This window comes from Sabethes cyaneus, chromosome 1 (assembly GCF_943734655.1).
Source record: "Sabethes cyaneus chromosome 1, idSabCyanKW18_F2, whole genome shotgun sequence".
NCBI lineage: Eukaryota > Metazoa > Arthropoda > Insecta > Diptera > Culicidae > Sabethes > Sabethes cyaneus.
In genome coordinates, this window is record NC_071353.1 from 42,634,292 (window position 1) to 42,655,126 (window position 20,835).

Sequence of the window (20,835 nt, forward strand, 5' to 3'; positions counted from 1 at the left end):
AGCGAAGGGGAGATCGTTTTTGCGCCGATGTAACGATCAACGCACAAAACGTCTTCAACAGGACTAATTGAGAGGCCATTGCCGAGTTGCTGCATAGAATGCAGGTCTCAGGATATATATGCAGAATTCTGAAGAGTTAGTTCCGGAATTGGATGCTTGTCTACGTGATCGCCAAGTAGCGTAAGACAATGAACATTACGTCGGTTGTTCCGCAAGGCTCCATCCTCGGATCTACGCTCTGGAACGAGATATACAATGGTGTACTGACTTTGAAGCTACCCAGAGGTGCGGTAATCGTCGGGTTCGCAGGAATGGTGTCAATTGCGTTACACCACAGGTTATGATGCAGCTGCAACAAAAATAGAGAAACGACCAGCGAACTACCAACGCCGGTTGGCACGTCTCGGCTGCGCAACTGAAGCGGAGTAAGAAGTACAACAGCACCAAACTTGTTTGTAGGTCTCAATAGTCATCAAATAAGCCCACATAAAATCATTTGCCTTATAAAAAATTCTCAGCTTTCTGAAAAATATTGAAAATGGGGGGGGTCCCTGGCCTACACATCATGTAGTCTCGAAAATACGAATATTTTCAATATTTTTGCGATAAAAGAAAACTTTTTGTGTTAGTTGAATTTTTTTTTTCTCTTTATTATCGAGATTTAGTTGAATATTTTTTTCCGAAAATCTCTATAAAATATCTTTCATCATTCATCGGTGTCGGTGGTTCAAATAAACCTTTTTGCTCAATTTAAGATAGTTTGTAAAATTCTATCGCTTGATGCGAAATTGGTTGAAATTCTACCCTTGTTTATAAACCTTAGACATTACATCAGCTGCTCAAGTATATCCCGAAATCACAGCTTTTATTCAATAAATTTCAAATATTTTCAAATTTCCCCGAGGCACACATATAACTTCCAGTGACAAATTTCCATTTGTATATGCATTGCATGACCGATCTGCCTGCTCATGTATCCAACAAATTTCAAACAAATAACATAATTTCCCTCTATCCACTTGAGCCCTGGTCGTCTATCGTCACCCAAATGAGCAAGCCACAGGCAAGTTTCGGCCAACATCACCGGCTTGCATACTGCAGTCAGCATGGTTCAGTCGAGACTGTGTGCAGTTGGTTTCGCTCTACTCGACAACTCCTAGGGAAAGACCGAACAGGGCAGGGGTTAACCGCACACACAAGCGACTACATAGATTTACTTTGGAACCCATCCCAAACTCATTTGGGGATCTGTCGAATTCAATAGAGGGATGTGAGCTCCCCGCAGTTGCTGACCGTCGCCGGGAAAACTTTACCCAGCACTTTGTACCGGCAAACGAGTGCACTGCACTGTAAATTGAACAAGCGGCACTGGATGAAACGAAAAAAGAAAAAGAAAATAAATACAGAGGATTCTACACATGTTTCCAATGTCGAACAGCGAATGTCGATTTGCTAAGTTGTTTTAGGGAGACGACTGAGCATTGTATCTATTTAACAACCGAGCAACGCGAACAACTTGAAGGAAAAAAATACCGATTCGTCCCCAGGAGCTATGCGTTGTCTATGTTAAAACCTTTTTGCTAACAATGAAACGGCAACGGAAACAGTCCCGACGGTAGTGATGGTTTTGTTGAGCTGTTCTTCGGAGTCAGTCCACACCTTTTTTTAACCGTTGTGCGTTGTATAAAAGTTGGCGTCATTTGTCGCATGGTTTTTTGTTGGTACTTCAGCAAACAGCTAGGTAACAATGTTAGCTAAAACCAATTCTTGAGTTTTCATCGTTTTACCTTTGTTATATTACAACAAAAGGTTAGAAACATGAAAATAATCCAAGGCCCGGAGGACCAAATCACTTATACCACTCGATAGGGTTCAACGAACTGAAAAATGTCTGTGTGTATACATGTATGTGACGCTTCGTTTCTCGGAGATGGCTGAACCGATTCGTCTGCTATTACTTTTATTTGAAAGGTATTATTGCCTAGTACCAATATCGCTATTGAATTGGTTCGGGGTCTGATGTTTCTCTTAAAAGTTATAAACAAAAATGTGAAAACTGAGTGACACGATTTTCTCCGCAACCACACAACCGATTTCGACGATCTTAGTACCTACCAAATGGGTATATCTCAAGATTGTATGACAATTTTTTTTTATTTTCCACCAATATTTAGTAGGTTATTTGTGAATTCAAAATCCAATTTGTAGTGATTTGTGGTTAAGTGATACTGATTTTGTGATAAGTGAACCGGACAATGGTGTTTTATACCTTAATCGAAAGCCCAAAATTCATGCTGCAGGCAACAAAACCTTAGTTACTTGTTCTTTTGTACAAAGGATATTGTTGCTGACACCAACAAGGAATTTGTGCTCCTGTTTACGCTATGCTATGCTACTTAACTTTTTGCGTAACATTTAATTCAAAAAGAATTGATACGGTTTATCGATTTTGTTTCTCTATTGCTTTTTATCGGCCATGCGATCTGTGCTTCGAGTATGATAACCGATGAACTATTTTCCAGCGATCAAACATTCTAGAAAGGATAAAGAAACTTCTTCTTTATACCTGTGTAATTGATGGGTAGAAATAACTCTATCGTAAGGAAGCCCGTAACTATTAGGATATAATTAATTGCTGTCCGTCCCCCTTTCGCTTTGTTGCGTTTTGACTTCCGACATTGCAATAAACAAAGAGCCCACGTTGATCCTGGCTGCCTGCTAGTCCCGCATGTTCTGTGCGTGAAGGCCACGCCACGAAGGCTCTAGAGTCGCTACACAGCAGAGTGAATTAATAGTGATGATTAAAAAGTTTTGCCTCAGCTGTGTGTGTGTGCTGACGCTCAATGTGATGGATTATGTGGTGTAGTACTCTGTAATTAAAGCAACTTTGCCAAAGCCGGCTGGGTCCACGATGATGATGAGCTGAAGATTTATAGGAAAACTTTGTAATTTAAACTGCTGAGATTAATTGAACTTTGTGACGAGTGAGCTGAAAGGCTTGCGGATGAGCTTTCCGGATATGAAAAACACGAGTTGCGTAAAAGTTGTCAAATTATTGTTACATGCCAAGATTGTTTCTCGCGTAACTTGCTTGGTGAGATTTGATTTAATGATATGTTATTTCTTTTTCCCGTTTCCGTGTCTCCGCAGGGACTTTCGGTTGGTGCTGCGTGAGGATCCCAGCTCGATCTACGTCCGGGACGTACAAATCGAAAACACCGAGGGACCGGTAGATTTTGACCTGTCACGGGTCTACACGGGCATCGTGGAAGGTAAGCAAAAGTATATTTTTATAAGGTTAAAATCTCATCACTTAACATCCTTACATTGTCTAATGTGTAGTGTATTATAACTATATTTCAAGTTCTTCATAAAACATGAATTATCTCAACAATATTCTCTATACAAGAATTAATTCTATTTCCATCCAATGTGACAGTTCGAAGAAAATACTATTCGACCCAATATTGTAAAACCAAAAAAAAAATAGTTCTCGAACATTCCCGAAACTATTTTCTAAATAAACTTTAAAACGTTTCTAAACCAGTCGTAAGCTAAACGGCGGAAACGTTGAAAGCAGCTAACCGCTGCCACCAGCATTATTCGCTCCCCTTAAACGACCATCCAACGACCGAGGCAATCTACCAGATGGATCTGATAGTTTCCGAGAAAGTCCTTTTCTCGCAAAGCAGCAGTTCCGCTTTCGTGTATATTGAAGCATACCACCTTTTCGGTGACTTACGGCAGACAAACAGACAACAGCAAGAAGTTCCCGATACTATAGCAGCGCAAAAAGGGCTTACGGATGAACGATGTTCCTGGGGACCGTCAAAAGACCGGTTGCTCATTCAAAAACTTTCCGTCAGGTAGGACAAGGACGAACAGAACCGTGGCATAATAAAGTGGAAAGCAGGGAGGGACCGGTTTCTAAAGGAAGCTTATTCGTGGAATCAAAAGCCATAGTAGAACCAGGACTTTCCGTCAGAAAGGATGATTTCCGGCTGAAGTGAAAGCTTTACACTCGAAAAATTTGGTTAGAGCATATAATTATAAATCGCAAAACTTAAGGTCTTAATGACTAAATGAAACGTTTATTTATTTGGACTTGATATAGTTAGATTTTCAGTATTCATTGTTATTGTCTAAAAATAGGCAAATTACCCATTCAGTGTAGTCAGCAATATATGCGAACCTAATTTCACCATGTGTGAGAAGCCGCGCTTGTCCCAAAAACTGACGATGCGTGGCACGAAGGACAGATTGTTGTGCCAACGACGACGCCCTTCAACTTGTTTAAGGAGTTATTTCTGCGCCCGTACGGAAGGCTGCTATGCTTTCGGCTGTCTAACAAAGCTGATGGGGGACATGCCGTGTGTCAAAATGTGCTCCCATTGCAGCCAGAAAAGCGACAAATCGCCGCAACGCTTTTGACGAGAAGCGAAACCGGGCTGGAGAATTCCCCGCTGGAATCATAACATAGTGAATCACCACCCCAAAGTGGACCACCAGTAAGGTATTACTTCGCATTTACGAAGTGGAATCATTATGAGTGCTTTCAGGATTATGTTTCCAGCAAACACTTAACTTATAGTGATAAAGAAACAAGTGTTCTTGTTGCAGTTGTCCTTACTGAAAGCTCTGCTGGGAAAAAGGTTTGAAAGCCTTTTTAAAAAGGTTTGATTTTTCCAGTGATTTCTCGTTTAGTAGAATTCACACACTAAGATGCTCGAAAAAATTTTATAACATTTGTGAAATCTGTACGATTATCAATTTCGTATCGTGATGAATTAACAAACAGTCCATTTTGCCTGACTCTCTCCTAGATTCACAAAAACACGTTCATTTGCTATTGCGCAAACATTCGTAAATTGTTAACTAAGGTGTTTTGAGAGAAGAAAAATTGTAGAACATACTAAAATGGGTAATTTTGCTGAGTATAGTAACTATATGTCTCTTGCTAGTTGCAAGATATAATGATTTGCTTAAAAAGAACACCTAAAAATCAGTTCTGCACAATAACTTTCCATTCAATTTACTTATTTTTGAAAAACAGTCTTCAGAAAAATTCGTATTTTAACATACTGAATAACTTTGGAAAATAGTTGAAAGCAATAGGGGAACTGTGGGTAAGACGAACAGGTTAAGAAGAACAGCTAATATAATACAGAGAACTTATGATTTATAAAACCTAAATACAGTTTACTTCAGTTCAACATATTGTTTTCAAAAGGAGCTAGTGAAATATTTAACAAAAAATGTTTTTCAATGTGTATTTTGAGTTTTAAAAATGGTCCGAAAAAGTGAACTTTTTTAGTGCTGCGGGTGAAACGGACAATGTGTGGGGGTAAGATGGACAGGTATTGTGAATCGCCCCAACTGAGCGCATATTATTATTTTTGACCCGTAACAAATTGAATACGTAAAATATGGTGGTGTAGCGTGCAAAAAATGAAGGGGGCAGTCCACCCCCTCCCACTAGAGGCAGCCAATAGAAAGTTGTTTGGCAGCGGCAATATGAACATTGAACAAGCATTCCAAAAACTGTTTCATGCCTGGCCGCAATTTTACAATAATAATAATTATTGTAAAATTGCGGCCATAATCTATACCTATAAAGAAGGATTTCTGTCTGTCTGTCTGTCTGTCTGTCTGTCTGTCTGTCTGTCTGTCTGTCTGTCTGTCTGTCTGTCTGTCTGTCTGTCTGTCTGTCTGTCTGTCTGTCTGTCTGTCTGTCTGTCTGTCTGTCTGTCTGTCTGTCTGTCTGTCTGTCTGTCTGTCTGTCTGTCTGTCTGTCTGTCTGTCTGTCTGTCTGTCTGTCTGTCTGTCTGTCTGTCTGTCTGTCTGTCTGTCTGTCTGTCTGTCTGTCTGTCTGTCTGTCTGTCTGTCTGTCTGTCTGTCTGTCTGTCTGTCTGTCTGTCTGTCTGTCTGTCTGTCTGTCTGTCTGTCTGTCTGTCTGTCTGTCTGTCTGTCTGTCTGTCTGTCTGTCTGTCTGTCTGTCTGTCTGTCTGTCTGTCTGTCTGTCTGTCTGTCTGTCTGTCTGTCTGTCTGTCTGTCTGTCTGTCTGTCTGTCTGTCTGTCTGTCTGTCTGTCTGTCTGTCTGTCTGTCTGTCTGTCTGTCTGTCTGTCTGTCTGTCTGTCTGTCTGTCTGTCTGTCTGTCTGTCTGTCTGTCTGTCTGTCTGTCTGTCTGTCTGTCTGTCTGTCTGTCTGTCTGTCTGTCTGTCTGTCTGTCTGTCTGTCTGTCTGTCTGTCTGTCTGTCTGTCTGTCTGTCTGTCTGTCTGTCTGTCTGTCTGTCTGTCTGTCTGTCTGTCTGTCTGTCTGTCTGTCTGTCTGTCTGTCTGTCTGTCTGTCTGTCTGTCTGTCTGTCTGTCTGTCTGTCTGTCTGTCTGTCTGTCTGTCTGTCTGTCTGTCTGTCTGTCTGTCTGTCTGTCTGTCTGTCTGTCTGTCTGTCTGTCTGTCTGTCTGTCTGTCTGTCTGTCTGTCTGTCTGTCTGTCTGTCTGTCTGTCTGTCTGTCTGTCTGTCTGTCTGTCTGTCTGTCTGTCTGTCTGTCTGTCTGTCTGTCTGTCTGTCTGTCTGTCTGTCTGTCTGTCTGTCTGTCTGTCTGTCTGTCTGTCTGTCTGTCTGTCTGTCTGTCTGTCTGTCTGTCTGTCTGTCTGTCTGTCTGTCTGTCTGTCTGTCTGTCTGTCTGTCTGTCTGTCTGTCTGTCTGTCTGTCTGTCTGTCTGTCTGTCTGTCTGTCTGTCTGTCTGTCTGTCTGTCTGTCTGTCTGTCTGTCTGTCTGTCTGTCTGTCTGTCTGTCTGTCTGTCTGTCTGTCTGTCTGTCTGTCTGTCTGTCTGTCTGTCTGTCTGTCTGTCTGTCTGTCTGTCTGTCTGTCTGTCTGTCTGTCTGTCTGTCTGTCTGTCTGTCTGTCTGTCTGTCTGTCTGTCTGTCTGTCTGTCTGTCTGTCTGTCTGTCTGTCTGTCTGTCTGTCTGTCTGTCTGTCTGTCTGTCTGTCTGTCTGTCTGTCTGTCTGTCTGTCTGTCTGTCTGTCTGTCTGTCTGTCTGTCTGTCTGTCTGTCTGTCTGTCTGTCTGTCTGTCTGTCTGTCTGTCTGTCTGTCTGTCTGTCTGTCTGTCTGTCTGTCTGTCTGTCTGTCTGTCTGTCTGTCTGTCTGTCTGTCTGTCTGTCTGTCTGTCTGTCTGTCTGTCTGTCTGTCTGTCTGTCTGTCTGTCTGTCTGTCTGTCTGTCTGTCTGTCTGTCTGTCTGTCTGTCTGTCTGTCTGTCTGTCTGTCTGTCTGTCTGTCTGTCTGTCTGTCTGTCTGTCTGTCTGTCTGTCTGTCTGTCTGTCTGTCTGTCTGTCTGTCTGTCTGTCTGTCTGTCTGTCTGTCTGTCTGTCTGTCTGTCTGTCTGTCTGTCTGTCTGTCTGTCTGTCTGTCTGTCTGTCTGTCTGTCTGTCTGTCTGTCTGTCTGTCTGTCTGTCTGTCTGTCTGTCTGTCTGTCTGTCTGTCTGTCTGTCTGTCTGTCTGTCTGTCTGTCTGTCTGTCTGTCTGTCTGTCTGTCTGTCTGTCTGTCTGTCTGTCTGTCTGTCTGTCTGTCTGTCTGTCTGTCTGTCTGTCTGTCTGTCTGTCTGTCTGTCTGTCTGTCTGTCTGTCTGTCTGTCTGTCTGTCTGTCTGTCTGTCTGTCTGTCTGTCTGTCTGTCTGTCTGTCTGTCTGTCTGTCTGTCTGTCTGTCTGTCTGTCTGTCTGTCTGTCTGTCTGTCTGTCTGTCTGTCTGTCTGTCTGTCTGTCTGTCTGTCTGTCTGTCTGTCTGTCTGTCTGTCTGTCTGTCTGTCTGTCTGTCTGTCTGTCTGTCTGTCTGTCTGTCTGTCTGTCTGTCTGTCTGTCTGTCTGTCTGTCTGTCTGTCTGTCTGTCTGTCTGTCTGTCTGTCTGTCTGTCTGTCTGTCTGTCTGTCTGTCTGTCTGTCTGTCTGTCTGTCTGTCTGTCTGTCTGTCTGTCTGTCTGTCTGTCTGTCTGTCTGTCTGTCTGTCTGTCTGTCTGTCTGTCTGTCTGTCTGTCTGTCTGTCTGTCTGTCTGTCTGTCTGTCTGTCTGTCTGTCTGTCTGTCTGTCTGTCTGTCTGTCTGTCTGTCTGTCTGTCTGTCTGTCTGTCTGTCTGTCTGTCTGTCTGTCTGTCTGTCTGTCTGTCTGTCTGTCTGTCTGTCTGTCTGTCTGTCTGTCTGTCTGTCTGTCTGTCTGTCTGTCTGTCTGTCTGTCTGTCTGTCTGTCTGTCTGTCTGTCTGTCTGTCTGTCTGTCTGTCTGTCTGTCTGTCTGTCTGTCTGTCTGTCTGTCTGTCTGTCTGTCTGTCTGTCTGTCTGTCTGTCTGTCTGTCTGTCTGTCTGTCTGTCTGTCTGTCTGTCTGTCTGTCTGTCTGTCTGTCTGTCTGTCTGTCTGTCTGTCTGTCTGTCTGTCTGTCTGTCTGTCTGTCTGTCTGTCTGTCTGTCTGTCTGTCTGTCTGTCTGTCTGTCTGTCTGTCTGTCTGTCTGTCTGTCTGTCTGTCTGTCTGTCTGTCTGTCTGTCTGTCTGTCTGTCTGTCTGTCTGTCTGTCTGTCTGTCTGTCTGTCTGTCTGTCTGTCTGTCTGTCTGTCTGTCTGTCTGTCTGTCTGTCTGTCTGTCTGTCTGTCTGTCTGTCTGTCTGTCTGTCTGTCTGTCTGTCTGTCTGTCTGTCTGTCTGTCTGTCTGTCTGTCTGTCTGTCTGTCTGTCTGTCTGTCTGTCTGTCTGTCTGTCTGTCTGTCTGTCTGTCTGTCTGTCTGTCTGTCTGTCTGTCTGTCTGTCTGTCTGTCTGTCTGTCTGTCTGTCTGTCTGTCTGTCTGTCTGTCTGTCTGTCTGTCTGTCTGTCTGTCTGTCTGTCTGTCTGTCTGTCTGTCTGTCTGTCTGTCTGTCTGTCTGTCTGTCTGTCTGTCTGTCTGTCTGTCTGTCTGTCTGTCTGTCTGTCTGTCTGTCTGTCTGTCTGTCTGTCTGTCTGTCTGTCTGTCTGTCTGTCTGTCTGTCTGTCTGTCTGTCTGTCTGTCTGTCTGTCTGTCTGTCTGTCTGTCTGTCTGTCTGTCTGTCTGTCTGTCTGTCTGTCTGTCTGTCTGTCTGTCTGTCTGTCTGTCTGTCTGTCTGTCTGTCTGTCTGTCTGTCTGTCTGTCTGTCTGTCTGTCTGTCTGTCTGTCTGTCTGTCTGTCTGTCTGTCTGTCTGTCTGTCTGTCTGTCTGTCTGTCTGTCTGTCTGTCTGTCTGTCTGTCTGTCTGTCTGTCTGTCTGTCTGTCTGTCTGTCTGTCTGTCTGTCTGTCTGTCTGTCTGTCTGTCTGTCTGTCTGTCTGTCTGTCTGTCTGTCTGTCTGTCTGTCTGTCTGTCTGTCTGTCTGTCTGTCTGTCTGTCTGTCTGTCTGTCTGTCTGTCTGTCTGTCTGTCTGTCTGTCTGTCTGTCTGTCTGTCTGTCTGTCTGTCTGTCTGTCTGTCTGTCTGTCTGTCTGTCTGTCTGTCTGTCTGTCTGTCTGTCTGTCTGTCTGTCTGTCTGTCTGTCTGTCTGTCTGTCTGTCTGTCTGTCTGTCTGTCTGTCTGTCTGTCTGTCTGTCTGTCTGTCTGTCTGTCTGTCTGTCTGTCTGTCTGTCTGTCTGTCTGTCTGTCTGTCTGTCTGTCTGTCTGTCTGTCTGTCTGTCTGTCTGTCTGTCTGTCTGTCTGTCTGTCTGTCTGTCTGTCTGTCTGTCTGTCTGTCTGTCTGTCTGTCTGTCTGTCTGTCTGTCTGTCTGTCTGTCTGTCTGTCTGTCTGTCTGTCTGTCTGTCTGTCTGTCTGTCTGTCTGTCTGTCTGTCTGTCTGTCTGTCTGTCTGTCTGTCTGTCTGTCTGTCTGTCTGTCTGTCTGTCTGTCTGTCTGTCTGTCTGTCTGTCTGTCTGTCTGTCTGTCTGTCTGTCTGTCTGTCTGTCTGTCTGTCTGTCTGTCTGTCTGTCTGTCTGTCTGTCTGTCTGTCTGTCTGTCTGTCTGTCTGTCTGTCTGTCTGTCTGTCTGTCTGTCTGTCTGTCTGTCTGTCTGTCTGTCTGTCTGTCTGTCTGTCTGTCTGTCTGTCTGTCTGTCTGTCTGTCTGTCTGTCTGTCTGTCTGTCTGTCTGTCTGTCTGTCTGTCTGTCTGTCTGTCTGTCTGTCTGTCTGTCTGTCTGTCTGTCTGTCTGTCTGTCTGTCTGTCTGTCTGTCTGTCTGTCTGTCTGTCTGTCTGTCTGTCTGTCTGTCTGTCTGTCTGTCTGTCTGTCTGTCTGTCTGTCTGTCTGTCTGTCTGTCTGTCTGTCTGTCTGTCTGTCTGTCTGTCTGTCTGTCTGTCTGTCTGTCTGTCTGTCCTGTGTTCCTTATAGAATCAAAAACTACTGAACCAATCGGCGTGAAAATTTGCATGTAGAGGTTTTTGGGGCCAGGAAAGGTTTTAGTGATAGTTAGAGACCCCTCCCCCCACTAAGAGGGGGGGGCTCCCATACAAATGAAACACAAATTTCTGCATAACTCGAGAACTAATCAAGCAAATAGAACCAAATTTGGCATGTGGGTGTTTTCGGTGACAAGAATTTATTCTAGGGTAATTTGAGACCCCTCCCCTCTTTATAAGGGGAATTATAACTCCTCTCCCCTTTAAGAGGGGGGGTTTCCATACAAATTTCCTCATAACTCGAGAACTAATCAAGCAAATGGAACCAAATTTGGCATGTGAAAGTTTTCGAGGGCAAGAAAATTTTCTATGTTGAATTAGGACCCCTCCTCACTTTAAGAGGGGGGGCTCCTGTACAAATGAAATACCAATTTCCTCATAACTCGAGAACTAATCAAGCAAATGGAACCAAATTTGGCATGTGTGTGTTTTTGGAGACAAAATTTTTTTCTATGATGAATTGGGACCCCTCCCCACTTTAAGTGGGGGGGGGGGGCTCCTATACAAATGAAATACAAATTTCCTTATAACTCGAGAGCTAATCCAGCAAATAGAACCAAATTTGGCATGTGGGTGTTTTCGGTGACAAGAATTTATTCTATGATAAATTGAGACCCCTCCCTCTTTATAAGGGGAATTGTAACTCCTCTCCCCTTTAAGAGGGGGGGCTTCCATACAAATTTCCTCATAACTCGAGAACTAATCAAGCAAATGGAACCAAATTTGGCATGTGAAGGTTTTCGAGGGCAGGAAAATTTTCTACGGTGAATTAGGACCCCTCCCCACTCTAAGAGGGCAAATGAAATACAAATTTCCTCCTGACTCGAGAACTAATCAAGCAAATAGAACAACATTTGGCATGTGGGTGTTTTTTTGGTGACAAGAATTTATTCTATGGTGAATTGAGACCCCTCCCCTTTTTATAAGAGGAATTATAACTCCTCTCCCCTTTAAGAGGGGGGGCTTCCATACAAATTTCCTCATAACTCGAGAACTAATCAAGCAAATGGAACCAAATTTGGCATGTGGGTGTTTTCGGTGACAAGAATTTATTCTGTGGTAAATTGAGACCCCTCCCTCTTTATAAGGGGAATTGTAACTCCTCTCCCCTTTAAGAGGGGGGGCTTCCATACAAATTTCCTCATAACTCGAGAACTAATCCAGCAAATGGAACCAAATTTGGCATGTAGGTGTTTTTGGAGGCAAAAATTTTTTCTATGATGAATAAGAACCTCTCCCCACTTTAGGAGGGGGGGCTCCTATACAAATGAAATACAAATTTCCCCATAACTCGAGAACTAATCAAGCGAATTGAACCAAATTTGGCATATGTGTGTTTTTGGAGACAATTTTTTTTTCAATGATGAATTGGGACCCCTCCCCACTTTAGGAGGGGGGTCCTATACACACGAAATACAAATTTCCTCACAACTCGAGAACTAATCCAGCAAATGGAACCAAATTTGGCGTGTAGGTGTTTTTGGAGGCAAGAATTTTTTCTGTGATGAATTAGGACCTCTTCCCACATTAGTAGGGGGGGCTCCAATACAAATGAAATAAAAATTTCCCCATAACTCGAGAACTAATCAAGCAAATAGAACCAAATTCGGCATGTGGAGGTTTTTGGAGGCAAAAATATTTTCTACGGTGAATTAGGATCCTTCCACACTTCAAGAGGGGGGGCTTCTACACAAATGAAATACAAATTTCCTCATAATTCGAGAACTAATCAAGCAAATGGAACCATATTTGGCATGTGGGTGTTTTTGGAGGCAACCATTTTTCCCATTATGAATTAGGACTTCTTACCTTTTTAGGAGGGGGGGGCTCCCATTCAAACGAAATACAAATTTGCTCATAACTTTAGAACTAATCAAGCAAATGGAACCAAATTTGGCATGTGAGAGTTTTAGATGGCAGAATTTTTTTTCTGTGGTGTATTACGACCCCTTTCCCTTTTAAGAGGGTGGGCTCCCATACAAATGAAATACAAATTTCCTTATAATTTGAGTACTAATCAAGCAAATGGAACCAAATTTAGCATGTAGGAGATTTTTGAGTCTTGAATTTATTTTATGATAGTTAGAGACCTCTCACCCCTGTGGTAGGGGGATATGGACTCTCATACAAATAAAACAGAAATTTTTGCGAAACTCAAAAACTAAGCCAACTCGAGTAATTCGAGACTCTTCCATAAAACATTAATCAATAACAAGACCACAAAAACTATCTATAGTAACACTAGATCATTCAGGACGAGCCGGTCGCGAGTGTTACCGGTGACCCGCCGTCGGAAGCGCCGCCCACTGGGGGGCTTGCAAAACTCGAGATAGTGACAAAGATCATCCGAGATTCATGATTTATGTACAACACAGGTTAATTTGTGGCAATACGAAGTTTGTCGGGTCAGCTAGTTTATAATATAATATTTAATATAATATGTTCACTGACCATCTTACCCACACTAGCAGTTGTCCATTTCACCCCATCATTATACATTTTTTTAAAGCGTTCACAATTTTTCATACGCAAATGAAATTACGTATTATTTCAATGCAGACGTTACTTGAAAAGGTATTAAATCGAAATACTTCATGCTATGGGCAACATTTTGGAATTAAACCACTCAAAAAGCTTAATTCCGACGGAAAAAAAAGTTACATCCAAACGCAGAATCATGTCCAAATTTTAGTTTTTTTGTACTTTATCAAAATTGGAAAGTTTTAAATGATGATTGAAACGTTCAGACATCATGAGATAGCAAGCTGGCTGGATTCCCATCAAAACATTTACGAATTTTAATGCTTAACTGGTAGAATCAACCACCTGTCCGTCTTACCCACCCTGTTCGTCTTACCCACAGTTCCCCTAAGTAAATTGGACGCAAAGTTATTGTGCAGAATTGATTTTTAAGAGTCATGTTTAAACAAATTATTATATCTCGTATTACTTGTAAAAGATTTATAGTTACTATATACAGTAAAGTTGTCCATTTTAGTGTATTCTACAATTTTTCTGAAGAAAAAGAATTTAGACGTATTCAAAAAAACAAATGTTTGTATCATTCTAATAGGTGGGTCTATGGTCACCCTAATAGTGTAAGATAATGCGCTATATTCTTATTCTTTCTATTCTTTCTACATATGGTCCATTTCAAGTCAAGTGACCGAGAAAAAGTTCAAATTTTGCCAGATTGTTTGTTTTCGGTCAGGAAGTAAAAATCCAAAATTTGGTGTCGATCGAACATGCTCTCGATTAATAGGAGCAACTCCATTTTTAAGAAAAATACCCGTTTTTGTCAAAACCACTTATTTTCTTCTGCTTATATCTTGAGAAATATGAGGTTTGGGAACCCGGAAAAAAATAACCGTAACACGAAGATAAAAATTATTGTAACAGTACACTCTTATATGAGTTTACCCGTAAATTGGTTGAATTTAACTAAAATTTGGTTAAAACTACTCAAAATGCCCGTAAAGTGTACAAACTCAGATTTTGAGTAGTTCGAGTGTGAGAGTTTTTCAACCAAAAAATAGGAACTTGAAAGTGCGTTATTTGTCACAGAGAATAATTCAATTATCGTTAGCAAGTAGCCAAAATTGGTTGATTTTTTTACCTAAAATTTGAGTTTGTAAACTTTAACGGAATTTTGAGTAGTTTCAACCTAGCTTTAGCTAAATCCGACCTATTTACGAGTAGAATCATTTAAGAGTGTAGGATATAAAATACAGCAAAAACAATAAAATTTATCGTCAAAAAAGATAACCAAACCCTCAAACTTATTATTGTTCACCATGGTTTTGAGAGATTCTACCATAAAAATGACGGGTTGTTAAGTATCTTAAAAATAGCAAAAAAAAAGTTTTTCCTGAACAAAAATTTTCATTTACAGTAAAAATTATCGTCCTTTTATGGTAACTTTTTTTTGGCGAAAAAAAAAACAAAATATAATTGAAGAAGGCAGCAAATTTATGATGAAATATGGCCAATTCTATAGCATAAGACAAGAAACAAAAATATGAATAAAATTTAAATTTGAGGCACTTTTACAATAAATTTACCATAAGTTTCAATGTTCACAATAAAAACTGATAAGAAAAACTTTGTTAGAAACTGTATAAATGCCTTCCCAATATCCCGAAAAAACATTACCTTAAATTTTATAGTAGAAGCAATACATCTACAGCAATTTTTATTGTGAACATTGAAACTTTTGGTTGATTTATTGTAAAAGAGCCTTAACTTCAAAATGTATTCATATTTTTGTTTCTTATTTTATGCTATAGAATTGGCCAAATTTCATCATAAATTTACTGCTTTTTCAATTATATTTTGTTTTTTCGCCTAAAAAAATTACCCATCATTGGCAGGTTGTAGTATTTTTAGACATAAATTGTGCCTCTTCCTCCGTCTACTGTAGAAACCTCCCATCGAGAAGTTTAATCTAACTCGTTTTGCTAACAGGACGACGACACTATGCAGGCGCTTGCGACTTATTTGTTCGTCTGTCAACGTGTTAGCCGCGATTCTGAATGCGCGTGTTCGGGGAGGCTCCGTTCCTATGGAATAGACCAACCTCGTTGTTTTTCAACGATGCTTCAGACATACAATTAAGTTTTTAGAACGCTAGATTTTACAATTGACGGAGAAGACGATAGAAGACTGTAATGATACAAAGAGTCGATAGGATATCCTAGATTAGTTAGATATCTAACAGATTGAGACCAGACGTGACGGGGAAAGAGCGGAATTTGTTTATGTAGGTGAACTGACCTCTAGTACTTTTCTAATATGAGCGGTTAATGCGGCTCGAAAATCATAATAGTTCGAAGTCTGTCAAATTAATTATCATATCTTTTCAAAAACATGAAGTACCGGAATTATTCAGCCGGTTTTATTTTGTCCTAATAATCCGAAAGCCTACAATTTTATTTGCAGAATTTACCTTAAATTTCATTGTAACTTCATTGTAAAATAGTGTAAATCTTACAGTGAATGTACCACAAAGTTCACTGTTTTTGGTTTTTATTTGTATGGGAAAAAGCCGAAAAATTTAGTGTAACAGTACTTACACTCACTTCGCTGAAAAATTGGCGGTTTCCATTAAAATGTACTGTAAAAACAGCAATATTCATGGAAACTTCAGTGTAACTTTTACAAAAATTTTCACTATTTCAATATGGTTTTTCGAAGTTTTTCGATGTTTTGTAACATTGAAATTCAATGTTTTTTCGCTATACATTTTTATTCGGGTATGGTGGATTACAATAAGTTTGATGGTTTGGTTATCGTTTCTGATGATAAATTTTATTGTTTGAACGGTATTTTGTATCCTACTGTTACCATAATTTTTATCTTCGTGCTATAGTTATTTTTTCCGGAAACATAATCTTCGCATTGTGGATGTTTGATGGATATAACGACGAAGTGGCCTTTTACCACAATGCCTTTCTGACATCTATACCTATAAATATGGATTTCTGTCTGTCTGTCGGGATGTTCCGTATAGAATCAAAAACTACTGAACCAATCGGCGTGAAAATTTGAATGTAAGGATTTTTGGGGCTAGAAAAAGTTCTTATGATGGCTAGAGACCCCTCCCCCACTAAGAGGGGGGGGAGGGGGGGCTCCCCTACAAATGAAAAACTAATTTCTGCTTAACTCGAGAACTAATCAAGCAAATGGAACAAAATTTGGCATTTGGGTGTTTTTGGCGATAAGAATTTTTTCTATGGTGACTTGAGACCCCTCCCCTGTTTAGAAGGGCAATTATGACTCCTCTACCCTTTAAGAGGGGGGGAGGGCTTGTATACAAATGAAATACAAATTTCCTCATAACTCGAGAACTAATCAAGCAAATGGAGCCAAATTTGGCATGTGGGTGCTTTTGTAGGCAATTTTTTTTCTATGGTGAATTGAGACCCCTCCCCTCTTTAGGAGGGTAATTATGGCCCCTCTCTCCTTTAAGAGGGGGGGCTTCCATAGAAATGAAATACAAATATCCTCATAACTAGAGAACTAATCAAGCAAATGGAACTAAATTTGGCATGTGGGGGGTTTTGGAGGCAGGATTTTTTATGATGGTTTGAGACCCCTCACCTTTGTGGTAGGGGGATAGGACTCTCATATAAATAAAACAGAAATTTTTGCGTAGCACAAAAACTAATCGAACTCGAGAAATTTTAAATTCTTTCATAAAACATTAGTCAATAACAAGACCACTAGAAACTCCCGAATAAAAATGTATAGCGAAAAAACATTAAATTTCACTGTTACAAACATTGAAAAACTTCGAAAAACCACATTGAAACAGTGAAAATCTTTGTAAAAGTTACACTGAAGTTACCATGAATACCGCTATTTTCACAGTAAATTTTAATGGAAACCGCCAATTTTACAGCGAATAAGGGGGTGATTAAGTGATGTAACACTAAATTTTTCGGCTTTTTCCCATACAAATAAAAACCAAAAACAGTAAAATTTGTGGTACATTCACTATAAATTTTACACTGTTTTACAACGAAGTTACAATGAAATTTAAGGTGAGTTCTGCAAAAAAAAATTGTAGGCTTTCGGATTATTAGGACAAAATAAAACTGGCTGATTAATTACGGTATTTCATGTTTTTGAAAAGATATGATGACAATGAATTTGATAGGCTTCGAACTATTATGATTTTCGAGCCGCATTCATCGCTCATAGTAGGAAAGTATTAGAGGTCAGTACACCTACATAAACAAATTCCGCTCTTTCCCATTCACGCCTTATCTCAATCTGTTAGATTCTATCAACTCTTTGTTTCATTACTGTCTTCTATCGTTCCCTCTGTCAATTGTAAAATCTACCGTTATAAAAACTTAATTATATGCCTGACACCTCATTCGATGTCAAGACGTAGAAACAACGAGGTCTAATCCACAGGAGCGGAGCCTTTCCCCGAACACCCGCGTTAAAAATCGCGGCTAATATGTTGACGACAGACGAACAAGTAAGTCGCAAGCGCCTGCATAGTGTCGTCGTCCCGTCAGTAAAACGAATTAGATTAAACTTCTCGATCGCTGGTTTCTACAGTATACTGTACTGTCTATAGACGGAGGAAAAGACACAATTTGTGTCTACAAATAACTCAACCTGCCAAGGTTGGACCTTAGATAGAGATTATTTCCTGCTTCGAAACAATTTGCATTGTTGCCGACTTATATGAAAATTTTTCCAAGAACGGTACAGTGAAGTTACAACATAATGTGTAGTAAACAGTAAAATTCATTGTAATCGTAAAGTTTTTACATTAATATGAATACATTATATGAAAAAATTTCCAAGAACGGTACAGTGAAGTTACAGCATAAAGTGTTGTAAACAGTAAAATTCATAGTAACCGTAATGTTTTTACATTAATATTCGTTATGCATTTCTATGCGGGCTATCAATAGTAACATTGGATAATTCAGGGCGAGACGGACACAGGCCGGGAGTGTTGCCGGCGACCTGCCGTCGGAAGTGCCGGCAACTGTAGGGCGGGAAGTCAACCACCCTTATCACCTTATCACCCTTATGATCACCTCTATCTAGGTTTATTTATTTTCCTAGATCTACTCTATCTATGACCTCTACTACTTTCCTTCAGTTGGGTCACCCCTGCGAAATGGTACTTTCTACGAAAAGATTTTTCGTGAAATGGTGCATCCCGCGAAAGGTTTTTCGCGAAATGGTATTCTGCGAAACTCTATATGCCGCGTTATGGTAAACCGAGAATTGGTATTCCGCAAAATGGTATTCGGCGAAATGGTTTGTAATGATGGCGAATATTTAAATGCTATCAGTTCTATTTTATCAGGCTAAGCAATGGGCGGAGTTGTTTTCTATTTTACTGTGAAGAAAATTTGTATATTAAAACGCTCATGAACTCCTCAGAAACTTGCAAAACTCAAGATTGTAATAAAGGTCATCCGAGATTCAGGATTTGTGTATAACACAGTTTAATTTGTGGCAATACGAAGTTTGTCGGGTCAGCTAGTAGCGTATAAAGCGCAGTTTGCAACCAAGTATAGCAATCGGGGCCTGTCGCAGTGGTCTTTTACCAAATGCCTTTCTGACATAGGTACATAATAAAAAATCAATCCAATCAAACAGATGGTCTACCAAATAGTTAGGATAACATGTCACTGCTCTACATTAAGTGACTCTAGATTCAAAGTTTGCTACGGTGTAGATTAATTTCTATTAGAGCTGCACGGAAGTGTTGCAGAAAAATTCACAATTTCAAGCTGCCTTAGTTTTTCATGTTGTTCGTTATCTGCAAATAAACTGCAACTGAGATATTAATGTTCTTAATATCACTTTTTTTTGGTACGTAATTGGTTTTAAAATCAATCATGTCTGTGCGCTAAACATTTGAGTAATTATTTTATTTGCATTTAAAAATATTAAAAATAAATTCAGCTTAAACAACATTACATTGCACAGTGTAAAAATATTTGCTCCGCTCTCTGGGTGACAGTTCGAATGGAAATTCGATATGGATAAAATTTTGCTTTATTACAGCTATGTGTGTAAGGAGTGGCCATCCTCGGTATACAAAGCAACTCAATAAAAGCAAACTGTCCTTTGGCACTACCGTACGCTGTCGGAACATGATTTTCTCTTTTTCCAAGTCTACAAAATTTGCAGCCAACTGATGTTTATTTTACAAGACAACTTCGGGGCCAACATGGCCCCATGCATGCTGTCTCTAACAATCCCTCCTCGCCGATTCAACGATTAGCTTTTGTTAGACCAACATCGTACCTCTAGGCTATCGGGCAGCTCAGTAACGTTCGCAAATCACCTTTCCACCATTCTCAAATTCAACAAATTCCTCACATCTACTGTCCTATCAGTTTCATTTGATACTTACACATTTGCACACCGTGATAAGGATATGAGTAACAGCTACAGGTAACAGATGCTGCGCTGCAAAGATCAAAGTCCCCAAACGATAGAAAAATGAATAAAAACTCCGTATGCTCGTTCGCTGTCACCGGAACGGGATGCCGCCCTTCTTAGTCGCCCTCTCTTCAAGCCGCCATTTCTCCTGACTCTTGTCTACGCTAGTGTACCCACTACTTTTTGTTCTAGTCAAATGAAAGTTTTCATCTCCGTTGTTCCGAACCAAATTGAATTTTCTTTGATCTTGTACCTACCTGAATGGGAAACAGGAATTTTGCAAGGAACAGAAGGTATAGATATGCAAAATCAACGTTTTGCACGACGATATGAAATTATGCAGCACTCGCTCTCCGGAAGTACACAACACACATATTCGGAATTCATACTCCACCTGGTCTCCCAGAAGTGGGTCATGCTATACTCAGAAGACGGTTTATTCGGGGGCATTGATCCGCACTGATTCATCGACAAGTGTGCGGAAAATCCCTGCCGACCGAGCGTGGGTAAAAAATACTACCGGTATGGGGATCAATTAGGATCAAACTTCGCAGGTGGATTATTGTTTTCTCTTTCAGTCCAACAACGTAGTGTTCTTGCTGCTGAACGAAAGCGTCAAGGGGATCCTTTCTGCTGGAGTGAACTACCTACAGTGAGGATGTGTATTTTACAAACACTACAGAACCGAAGAACCCGGTCACAATTTGGATCCAATCAATCACCACTACTGAAGGCCCTTGCTGAAGGCTAACCGAACAACTGGCCCATACCTAGTAGCGCAGGGGAAGTGATACGTGCTTACGAGAAGTTTTGTTTTTCTTTTGCCCGAAATGGATGATGCTCTCTAGCTGCTGGCAAACTGTGCAAAGCTGAGGTGAAGGAGCTTGTTTTTGTTTTGGATATAAGTCTTCTCAAGTGGGAGGGAGGAGATACCGCCTGAAGAAGCAAAATCAAAGCTACTCGTTTTACGTTTGGCTGCAAATCACTGGCAAATCGGTAAATTTGTTGGTATATCTAGCTATAGTAAATGGTTTACCAAATGACGATTTGGGATGTGTTCAGACATCGGAAAATATGTACGTGTTATCTGTTGCAGGTCTTTTCTTCACAGTTCGAATAAAAATAACTCTAAAATGAAAGCGTTCTTTCTATATTAATTGTAGTTAACTTTTTTCGTTTTAAACCCAAAAAAAAAGATTTAAAAACATAGTAAAAATGGCCATCTTGGGAAACGTTGAATGTTCGCAAAGTAGTTCCGAAAAGTGGCGAATGGTATTCCAGCGCAAAATCGGGTTAAATTCTACCGTACGGAACATGCTTCTAACGTGTGACCTGTAGTGGCGAAAGTAGACCGCCATTGAGCTGATTTGTCGTTCCAGAGCGTGCTGCACCCGAAACATAAGTAGTCCCACTATGCACAAGGCGAAATTTCGGCTTCCGAAAAGCACTACTCCAAACGACGCCGTCGGAGCGCAAAATTAGCTTTTTCTAAAGAGGCATT

At 40.8% G+C, this 20,835-nt stretch overlaps 1 protein-coding gene across 1 annotated transcript in view; it reads left to right on the forward strand.

The window, feature by feature from the left end:
- Positions 1-20,835, forward strand: part of LOC128745614 (uncharacterized) — a 289,476-nt gene that overhangs the window by 95,028 nt on the left and 173,613 nt on the right. The window contains exon 3 of the mRNA XM_053842691.1: positions 3,151-3,272. Within this exon, the coding sequence (XP_053698666.1) occupies positions 3,151-3,272 (122 nt within the window). The remainder of the gene's footprint in view (positions 1-3,150; positions 3,273-20,835) is intronic.